Source organism: Aythya ferina (genome assembly GCF_964211825.1).
Source record: "Aythya ferina genome assembly, chromosome: 7".
NCBI classification, from domain to species: domain Eukaryota; kingdom Metazoa; phylum Chordata; class Aves; order Anseriformes; family Anatidae; genus Aythya; species Aythya ferina.
Genome location: NC_140302.1, coordinates 9,689,732 through 9,701,125, shown reverse-complemented (window position 1 = coordinate 9,701,125; position 11,394 = coordinate 9,689,732). Strand labels below are relative to the sequence as shown.

Genomic DNA, 11,394 nt, shown 5'->3' with positions numbered 1-11,394 from the left:
CTATGTTGGTGTATTACTGTCTTCTATTTCATGAAATAGCCTTCAGGTTTTTTCAAACTGAATTGTCACAACACATTTGTATATTCCCTACCTGGCTACTGGTAAGAGACTGTCTTTTAGTTATCGAAAGGGGCTCACTAATATAGATCTCTATATATCAAACTTGCCAGTCAACAAGATGGCTGAAGTTATATATGGCTTAAATAGTTTCAGGTCTTTAACATGTTCCTGTAAATTTGTATAGAGAACTGCTCTAGCAGTGGGAACTACTCTCATAGTTATCTTGGAGCTATAGGATACATTTATCCAATAGCTTACTCCATCACAAATACTAATAGCCAGGGTTATAAAAGTGCTTTAAATCACCTAAATGCAGCATAAATACCCTGACATTTATATAAAAAAAAAGCTGTGAGCACGACATAAATACTGTGATCAAGGGATAGATCTCTAAATGCAAGATCTGTATCTTGGATCGTATTTTCAGGTGCAGATGCTAGATAATTACACAAAACTAAGACTGCATGCCTCTGGCAACTTGCGGTCTACTTCGGCTAAAACTTGGAGAACAAAAATTCACAAACTGTATTATTGAAAATTAATCTTAAAAGCTGTTATACACTATCTGATGACATGGTTAGTGAAAGCAGAGTGCAGTAGCAGTAAAGAAACTTGGCTAATTGTCTGTTTTCTCCCCCCCATCCCCCTCTCCTTCCCTCTAGTAAACTACTCTCTCACTACTTCTATCTGGCTGTGCAAACAGGAAGAGTGGGACCCTTTCAGTACTGGAGCACATAGGAAGCCAGCACAGGTAGCTAACTGGGGAATTTTCTACCTTCTGTCCTGGCTGAAGAGAAAAAAAGGTAATAGCTGTGCAGTGCCTAGCTTTAAATCCCCCAGTTCATTAGCATCTTACAGTCTTGTAATACCCACCCATTTGTATGTGATTTCCCAGGAGCTTCTCTAAGATATCCTCAAAGAAATCAGACCTACCACCAGCCATGATTTCTCCAAACCTAGAGATGAGCCTTTACCAGAGAGAAGCCTTTAAAATTGACTGAATTTCTCCCTCAGCCGATTTGGCTGCACTGACCTTTTGTTAACAGTGTCACTGTGGAGACCTGTGAGGCACAACTTTCAGCATAAGGAGAACTTGGGGTACCTTCTGACAGAGACTGGATTCTTGATAAGACTGACCTTTGGGGTTTGACTTCAGATTAAAGCAGATCTGAAGATTTGCCCTTTGCCTGTAGCTAAATGCAAGAACCAAGTTGTATTGGTGAATCCAGACTTCTGGTGATTGATGTCCTTCACTGAAGTGATGTCCTACATTAAAAGGTGCACTAGTACTGAGTATAAGTGCAACATGGAGCTTAATTCCATTGTCATTACATAGTTAAGGAAAAAAAATGTTCCTTATCACATTTTTTAGCACCTCCCTCTCTCTCAACCAGGCAACAGGAACGCACAAAAAAAGTAGTAAAACTTCACACATTTGCTGTGAGCAACCCTAGCCTTTTTGTAGCCACAGGTGAAAAAAGCAGTCATGCCCTAGGACATAGATTATAAATATAACCATAATGTTTTATTGCAATAACTATAACACAAATTCAGTCTGAGATCAAACTTTATGAAGAACTCCCCTCCTTGCACAGACACTTGCCACACACATTTTGCCTCCAGCTAGCATCACTGTCACTGCTTGCGTTCACTGACGCGCCACTACACGCTTCACCAAGAAATTTGCCAGTATGCTTGGTAGGGAGCCAGTCAATGCTTCACGTCTGATTTGAGCACAGATTTGAAATGGTTGTGAAACATGCCTACTAGCTAGAGCAAGTGCTACGGGGATAGTTGTAGCTGAGTCCCAATAAAGACAACTACAGTTTTCAGTTACCTGCATCCTGCAAGCTACAAAATATGAAAAAATCTGTTTTACTGGCTATTTTGTATGCCAATCATTTCTCATCCCAGCAGAGAAATGAGTACTACATCAGTTTTCAATGAAGGCTCCTGTTACCATCAGGAGAAAGTGCTGGAACCATGATAATTCTCACTGTGATGCTAAATGATTTCTAAATTATACCATTAAAAAGTAGCAAGTTTGTAGTATCCATTTCCTCATCGAAGTAGCAAATCAGTTCTTTTCTCATTGCTCTTGAAGTTCATACACATGCAGGGTGGTGACTTTGTTTCAGCCCACTTGTTCTTGGTTCTTCTGGCTCATGTTTCATTACTGTCTGTCTGCATTTGATGGGAACCATGCAAATGATGCCTCCTTTGTTGTACTGTGCACTGCATTACAGATCAACACTTTGCTGTGGAGAGCTGTTGAAGTTGCACTGACAATCCAGCCCAGGCACCATTAAGCAGTTCAGCGGTGAGTTAAGTGCTTGGCCAGCAGTTTTTGCTGTTAGCATTGGTTCAAGTGTCGTGGCACTGTTTTATGGTTGTTCTGTACACCTTAAACACGCTTCAGCCTTTATTTGCACAATTCCTAATCACCATTTTACAGATAAGATCAGAAGTGAGAGCAGTCACAGAATAGGTACATACCTTTTCTTGAAATGGGTGTTTATGTGCTCAGCTTCTGAGACTTGCTCTGATGGGGCCATAATTTTAGCTCAGTGACTAAACGGGAGAGGACCCCAAATTGCAAGTCCTTGGCTTGTGTTGTGTCCACTCAAAACTATCCTGTAGCTCACACAAAGATATGGTGCTTGGCTGGATTAACAGCATAGCACCACTTCAGCAGTCTGCTCTGTGCAGTAATCCAGTCTTTCTACACCAATGACTACGATTCAATGTGTGTAATCAAAGTAATCCCAAAGAATGCACGCAAACCATGTAGATTATAGGGGTTTTATTTATTTAAGAGTACATGCAGTAGAAATTTTACAAAAAGTTCAGTGGTGTTACATTATTATCCTCATTGTCCAAAGCTTTTGCCCCAGGAAGTTGCTTGATTTGCTACGTTTTTTACAGCTTTTTCTCCAGTTTCAGCAACTTTGTAGACTTCATCAAGAGCTTTTAAAACAGAAAAACAAAGATAAACTGTAGAATTCCTGCAATAGTTGCTCTTTCTCACCAGGTGTGGGTGGGAGGGGAGTCTAGAGGGGATAATAGGAGTCACTGAAGGAGTCTGGTTGTGGTACAGTTCTGCCCAGGCAGGCAAAGTGGCTGATGTGGCCTTGTTGCTTTTGGCTGGTCAGCTCTAGGACCACAGCACAGCCCTACTAGCTGTATCCCCAGAGCCCCCACATCAACACTGAAGTGCTGTAGTCTGGGTGGAGAGTACTGGGAAAGTACTCTTCCCTGCTGCTGCAGTCACTGAGGGCACCAATGCATCCAGGAGCCTCTCACAAGATGAGGGGTGCGGGATCTATCTGGGATTTCACTGGAATGGCATTTAAAGAAGTAGAAACAGTATTGTACCTTTCTGACCAGCATCCTTAGCCTGATCCACTGCTTGCTGCACAGTCTGACCCACTGTGTTAACTGGAATTAAGAAAACGTAAGCATAAATTAAGCAGTCTATCTTTCTCCAAAATTCAGTAATGACAACTTTGAAGGGTTGCCTAAAAAAAAGGGGGGGTGTAAACAGCCTTCAGTTCAGCCTGTATGTTTTATTGACGTTAGCTCCAAATGCTGCCTTCTAAAGGCATTGATCTGCTCTGCCCAGCAGCCACTGCAGGACAGGCTGAGTGAGCCAGAAAGAGAAGAGGATGCAAGAACGCTGTGAGGGGCTATTGCTTGGGTGAGAGGACAGCACTGAAGCTTTAGACACCCCCCACCCACCTAAGAACTCCTCCAGGCTTGGACTGAATGGCTTTCCAGCAGTAGCTGTTGCATTAATGCTATCTCATAAACCAGCAGCCTATTTCAACCTCAGTTTCTATGAGCTTTTACTGCTTAAAAGCTATGCTAATTATCACCATGCATCGTCTTTTGATGCAGCTTACTAACTGGTGGATGATGCAGGCTGATCAAGGCTAAGGAAAATGCTTTCTGTACCAATCCCAGGTCACATCCAAGTTCATGGCTCCCTGTAGGAGCTCTGGAGCAGGTGCCAATTTCAGATGCTTGCAAAGACCAGTTGTTCCACTCCAAACTTAGCAATGGCTCAGGGGACTAAGCCCTCAGGGTACACGCAGGCACCACTCAAATATTTCAAAGATAATTTAATTAATAGCTGCAGAACCACCAGTTGGACAGTCTTGTTGTGCTTTGAAAGAAATGGCACAAACAACCTCCTTCCCCCTTTTGTTTTCATTTAATGGGGATTTGGAGGGTACCTCCACTGATAATACTTCCGAGACTGGGTGCGGCACTGGCAGTGACACAGCACAAGTTGAGCACCACGTGCTGTTTATTTACTGCCTCTCAGCAAGGCATGCAGCAGCGCATGGAAGTGGCCAGAGTCAGGCCAGTGCCTGGAAGCTCCTGTTGTTGCTCCAGCTCCATCTGGAAGAGAAGCTGGACTGCAACATGGGGCATGCTGGAAAGATGCGCATGGGGTTCAGGCCAAGGTGTCTGCTGGTATCCAAAGAGCTGGTTCAGCATCAAGCACTTTGAGCAAAAGGGGAAAGTGACATGCTAAAATGGACAAATGCCACGTTTAAGACTTCCGTGTCAGTCTTCTAGCAGAAAAAAACAAACAAAACAAACAAAAAAAAACAGTAATGTTCCTCTAATATTAAGGAACAGAGCATTAATATTAAAAACCCTCCACAAAAACAAAACAAAACAAAACAAAACAAACAAACAAAAAAAAACACCTAGGGCCACTGTATAGCAAAAGCAAGAGGGAATCTTCATTCAAAAACAAAAAGTTCTGTTCAATTCCTGGTGTTTTTATTTCATGGTTCAGCATAAACATAGTTGGTTTAAGAATCAACTCAAATTCTTAGGAATAGGGGGTAGTGGGTGTGAGGTTAGGGCTCTCATCTCCTAGCAAGCTGACCCAGGAATAGATGGTAAATTAGTAGCAGGCTTAACACTTGCCTCACTGAGCACTGCCTGGCGATCTGCCCATGAAGAGATTCTTTTTTAATATTATTTCCTATTTCGACTGCATTTGAGGTCACAGTATCCAGTTTCAAGACTCACTTTCCGTGACGTTAGGTAATCTCAACCATTCACGTTATATGAAGCACTAACACCTCAGGAATTGCATCACTACAGTGCCTGCTTGGCTTCACCAGCAGTGGCTCACCTCAGTGGCACGCTACTTAATTCTGGGCAAATGCTGGAAGTGTGTCACAGCAGCAAGCCTCAGGTGCCCAAGCCCCAGTGACTACACCAAGGCTTTTAGTGGCATGAGTAGCTACAACATCAGCTGGGCTGGAACAGATAAAGACCTCAGCGCCTCAGGAAGCTAATCCATTACACTACTTCAAAACTGGTATTTATCATGGCTGTTCATAGTTAAAAAAAAAAAAAAGCCTAAGTCATCTCACCTCCTCTATCTGCTTTCTACCGTCCTCTCATCTCTTCAGGACATCATCTAGACACCCACTTGTTAAAAGTGAGCAGAAGTATGTAGAAATCAGTAGTTCATACTGGTCCCTCACTTACTGTAGTACCAAAGGGTTTTGGAGACATACCAACCACAGCCCTGAGGAGAGCATCTATAAAGCCAAGTTCACACATGAGACATTTGCTCCATGCTACAGGACAGAAAGCCCACTGGGGTGCAAGCAGGGAACATACTTGAACACCTAAAAAGAGGTACAAGCAGAGGGAAATAGTGGTTTGCATTTACCTGCCACCTGTGCAGCACTTTCAGCTTGTTGTGTTGCTTCCTCAGCGAGCTTCTTCCCAATCCCAAACATGGCTGTTTTCAGTCTGCTCTCTCCACAGAGGATGGGTGATCAGGTCCCTAAGTTTGGTTCTGTTACAGTGTTCAGCATAGTGCAGCTTTTTATAGACAAAGCAGAACTCCTCCCAGTAGTTAGAGGGCAAATGCAGGCTGGAGCACGGGATAGCTGTGAGCCCTTGTTAGGTGATTAATATACGATGCATAAAAGGGTGAACAGACATTGCTGTTTGTTGTGCTTTCCTCCCCAGAGAGGGGGTGTGGATTAATCGGCAGAAGTTTTCCATAGCCCAGGAATAAAAGCTTTGTTTTTCCATGGCAATAAGTTGGTAAACAGAGCGCATTCCACAGCTGTCCTTATGAAACCATCCCAGGAGGCTGCTGGGGGCAGAAAAACATCCAAAATCCTCAGCTGAAGAATTGCCTAAACCAGCTCTGATATTTCAAAGCCTTACATAGAAAAGTATCCAGTTTCAGAGGATTCTTGCCGACTTTTTCCCCCTCCAGTCAAGACTTAAAACGCAGAGTTAAAAAAAGAAACAGGCGGAGCTAACATTGCTTTTTTAAAAAAGTATGTGATGAAATCTTTGTTGTGTTAGACAAGCCTAATAATTTCATGGTGTGTCATAACATTTTAACTCTCCATTTCCAATACCCGGCTGGGGAAGCTGAAAATGGAAGGCTGGTGCCCTTCCTCCTTCCCCACAGTGCACGCTTGCAGGGTCTGGCTCAAGGAACAGTTACAGACAGGTTTTTCCAATAGCAAAACACTGCAAGCCCATGGTGCTCCCACCCTGCTGGGTAGGACAGGATGTGGCAGCAGGCCATCGCTGTGCTGGAGGCTGCCAAGTATGTCCTGCTCACGCTGTACCAGAGGAGCAGGATGCAGCCCTGCCTCTGGATATCCCTGTGCTAGGGAGTATAGTTGTGACAGGGAAAGGAAGAGGCAGAAAGCGTCAGGGCAACTCATCCCCACTCCATTTTCTCCAAGAGAGCTCCTGTGCGCTACCCGGCTATTCATACCCATGGTGACCAGGCCTGTATTTTGCTGAGATCATCTGCTTTCTAGTAGAGTTGCTTTTTGCACCCTTCCACACTACGTATAAGCATCTCTCACTCTGTTCGTCAAACAATTGTTGCAAAAGTAGATAGAAATGTAATGTACCATAAAACAAGATGCTGACTGGGCAGCCTGGTCTGCTCACAGCAGGCTCTATGAGTACCTCTCTCTACCCCATTTAGCTTCATGAACAGCTCCTCTACAATTTGTCCACCTGTGTGCGAATTGTAAAGACATTTTACCATTGCAGTTCCAGTTTTACCATTGCAGTTTACATAGTAAAGAGACATTTTACTGTTGCAGTTCCTCACTGACGTAGAGTAGGCCATTGCACTCAATTGTATAGGATACAGAGGGATTTCTGAGCATGGAGAGGGACACATCTACATCATATTATCTTCTGACAGCATATATGAAAACAATTTTTACCAAAATATACTTAAAAACAACAACAATAGCATGACAAACATTTAAAGTTTTCCCTGAAGTTAAGAGAACTTGACAGAAGATAGGAAAGAACATACAATGTAGCAAAACCCTGAAATATTTCTGACAACCCAGAACAGCATTTGACCTGTGGAAAACCATTGCACAACATCAGAGCAGTAAAAAATTCACCTATTGTTCTCTACAACATCCTCAGTTATCCACACCTAGATCCATTTTCAGGAAACAGCAACTTCCTAGTCTTGTACTGTTACTGCTCCAGTTATTCACAGTACGAGAGTCATGAGGGCAACAAGCCTTACAAATCAGCCACAGGCTTGCACATTTCACAAAACAACGGTTTGCCTTAGTCAGAGGCACCAAAAACACCTCTCTTCAGCACCAAAGGCACAGTCTGAAGACGCCAAGGCACAAGCAGGTACTTGCGCCAAGCTCAGTCAACCACCATGGGCAAATACTGACAGACAGTACGTGCAAGAAAAAAAAATCCAGAACCTTTCATCACCAGCCTAGGCTGTAGGACATCTACACCCTCTATGACAGGTAGCCACTGCCACCACACATCACCCCCTTCTCCCCCAGATCGCGGAATCACCTCGCACTCCTACCTTCCTGCTGTATCTTCCCATCACACCTGCAGCCAGGCCCCCCAGCAGCTATTTTGTGGCCTCAGCTGGGGCAGGGGGAGGCAGTTTCAGGAAGGTTCTGTGCCCTGCCCTGCCACAGCAGGGCCATTATTTGCCAAACCTGGCCAGGGTGAGGGGGCAATTGTTGTAAGTGGTAAGAGATAGCTCTGAAGAGAAGATCATCCTCCACAAGTGGCAACTGCCAGTGAACCTGCTGCTACCTGGGATTCTGGGAGCAGACAGCGTTGGCAATGCCAAGGGAGGTTTGACAAGTTCATAGGCAGATCTGTTCATACATGGAGGCCTGAGGGAGCAGGCCAGGATGGCCCCTCTAACATCTGCAGTCCAGCACTTATGGTTGCTTGGACAAGAGAGAACAGGCTGCAGAACATCCAAGCTTGCCAGAATCCCCCAAATCTCCATTGCTATTGCCACGGCTTGGTGCTGCTCCTGCTGTTTGCACTGGCACTTCTGGTCACGACACAACAGCACAGTACAAAGCAGCCTCCACGGCAGCTTCACCAGCAGCCACCCGTACCCCAACCATCCCCATCCTGTCCCTGTCCCTGTCCCAGGGCCTGGGGCAGCGGCTGCCTGTGGAGGGCCAGGAGGGCTGCGGGGCCAGGAGTGCAGCAGGTGCCATGCTGACGGCACAGATGCTGATTTGGGAGGGTGCGTCCTGCAGGACAGAGGCTGTATTCCATAAACCCATGTGCCCTGGGTTGGGCACGTGACATAGGCAGAAGCTAAAGCAAGCAGGCAAGAGAGCAGGAACCGGGGGAAACTGAGACAGGGTGCCATTCTGGTGGCCAGCTATGGGGCTGGCTATGCTGAGCCCAGCAGGAGAGGCATCCGTGGCTTCCCCTAGCCAGGGCTCAGTTAATGTTTAACACTGCATGCCTCCCTGGGCATGCAAGCCAGCCTGCTGCACAGTGCTTGTGTTCTCTGCCACTTAGGTTTAACACACACTCTGCTGGCCCAGCTCCTAGAAGTAACCCTGAGTGCTAGAAATGCTTAAGGGAGGTGGTTCTCGCTGGGGCAGATCTGCAAGTTGTTCAAAAAGGGAAAAGGTATATGTTCAAACTACTTTTAAATGGGAAGAAGTAGCTACTTATGAACAGGAATTGCTTGCCTGAAATTCCTGGCAATTTGCTATCTGAATATTTTGACATTTCCTATCAAAAGGGAAGCTAGAGGCATTGCCTCTGTGGCCCCTGCATGCCCAAAGGCTGAGGGGCTTTCCCCAGCCAGCAGCAGGACAAGGTGCTGCAGCCACAGGGCTCGGTGCAGGCTGCAATCCGCCGGGGGAGTGAGGTCGGGCGTGAAACCGACTGCGTGGCCCCGGGTGGCAGCCGTGGCCTCCTGCCCCACACCGTGGCCAGAGACGGAAACAGCAGGGAAAGACCAGCGCCTGGGGGACGCGCGAGCTGCTCGACAAGAACGGAAAAACGTCTGGAAAACTGAAAATATACGTTTGTTTCTGTTTTAGAGAAGACTCTCTGGATTTTGTACATCTTTACTAAATAAAAATGAGTTTGGGAAAAGTTATTAGGAGCAGCTGAGACGGTAGACTCAGTTCTGGTATTTCATCCTTTAGGATTACAGGCTGAGTTGTCCCTACTGCTGCTGCCGATGGCAATCAGGGAAACAGCCCTAGTGAATGGACTGCTGCAGCCAAAGCTGAAATGGGTACAAGGAGTTCATAAAACTCTGTTCCTTGATAGCCCAAAGGTATTTATTTGCTGGCAGCATTCACCTGTGCAGGTGGGGCCAGGCTGGGGGTGAATCTGCTTTGATCAGACCTCGAGGCTCAGCCAGCTAGGGGCACACCCAGGAACAAATTTTAGGGAATCTGAGAACACAGCTGGTGGAAGCTCAGGTGTTAGATAACTCCACGTGTCCCTGTGGCTCGTGGCACATGAGCTGGTAGGAGCTGTAAGGCTCTCGTTTTGCTTTGATGCACTATCCAGAGCCTTTTGTTTTAGATAGGAATACACAGCACTCGGTTGGGAGCTGGCTGCCTGTGTGGTACACAAGGGAAGGATGAGCCCCAAATACTTCAAGGCCAAAGAGCACTGTGAACAAGGTGGTGATCTAATTTGTGAAGCAAAGCTCTAAAGTTTAGCCCTATAAATACTTGCCAGTAAGTGACTCAGCCTCACGGGTGCCTGTGCAACAGCATCTGCCCTCAGGACAAAGGAGCTGTGACAAACTCTGCTCAGGCTCCTGGGATCAGTGCTGAAGCAGCAAGGGCTTCGTGTCACGTCCCTGCTCCTGGCGCTGAGTGCTGGGAGTTGCCTCCTGGTGCTCCTTAGCCAGACAGACACTGGCATTTCTGCTCAGTGGAGGAGGGGGCTGGCCTCTAGTGTGCCCCCCGCCTGGCAGTCCCCTCTGTGGCTGCAGCGAGGCAACATGCAACCTGCATGCTGAGTGTCTGGCCTGTACCAGGAGCACAGAGCACCACGAACAGTATCAATTGTTTAAGACAATAAGTGGTTTTACTGGGAAAACCAGAACAAACACACACTGCCAATCTTTTTGGTAATATGAACTAAGAAATGCTTTGCAGAAAATAAAGTGTAGTGAAGACCAGTGCGTGGCCTACTATTACCCACAAACGCAACACCAAGCTGTGAAATTCCAGCCTAAGTGCTCATTTTCTGAAGATTTCACCATGAAGGAAGTAACCATGGAAAGTACTAAATAATTAAGTACTATTGAGTGTCACCTGGTAACTGACAGTGCAACAGTGTTGCTCTTTTTCTGTGAGCTTGCACTTGGGTAAATATTTAGGCTTTTAGAGCTTTAAATGACAGTGGACATTGCATTGGGACACTCAGTGCAAAGCCCTGGACTATGTTTGCTCACAGGTGATGCATCACGTATAGGTTCCTCTAAAGGTTTTTCAGTCTGTGCAGTCCTGAGCAGATTGCAGCCAATTCTCAGTGCTCTTCCTGTTCAACAGTGGGCTGCTCTGTCCCAGGACTGCACCAGCAAACATCAGAGCTTACAAAAATCCCTTGTCACCCTCAGCTCTTGGCCAGCAGGTGTGAGACAGTGGTGTTTAAACCTGGCCTGGGCTGCCCTGTTTCTTTAGATCCAGATGCCTTTAGTTAGTCTTTGGTTTTCTTTTGTAAGGCCCAGATTAGCTTTTTACCCAAAACAGACTGGTGAGGCTTCAATACAGTCAAAAAAAAAAAAAAAAAAAAAAAAAAGGCAAATATTGCCAAAATTGCTTAGCAATGAGAAACATCCAAAGGCAAAGGTAAGAGCACTTACTGTGAATAAGTGGGTAATAGTGCCTTCTGTTGACAAAGGAAAGCCTAAGTGGGCATCCTGCCAGGCTGCAGCCAGGCTCTGATTGCTCAGCAATCAGCAATTTAAAATAAATATTTCCATCTCCCAGGCCAGCAGATTGCCCACTCTGCTCTACAGCACAGCCA

The 11,394-nt window shown here is 45.8% G+C and overlaps 1 protein-coding gene across 1 annotated transcript; it reads right to left on the bottom strand.

Moving 5' to 3' along the window:
- Positions 1-2,848: 2,848 nt before the first annotated feature.
- Positions 2,849-6,393, bottom strand: LOC311439510 (uncharacterized protein). Its single transcript, XM_084525318.1, has 3 exons — positions 5,765-6,393; positions 3,436-3,498; positions 2,849-3,027 (listed from the first exon to the last, which is right to left on the bottom strand). Exons 1-3 carry the CDS (start codon positions 5,832-5,834, stop codon positions 2,930-2,932), a joined length of 231 nt encoding a protein of 76 aa, XP_084381444.1. The 5' UTR covers positions 5,835-6,393; the 3' UTR covers positions 2,849-2,929.
- Between the last annotated feature and the right edge of the window lie 5,001 nt (positions 6,394-11,394).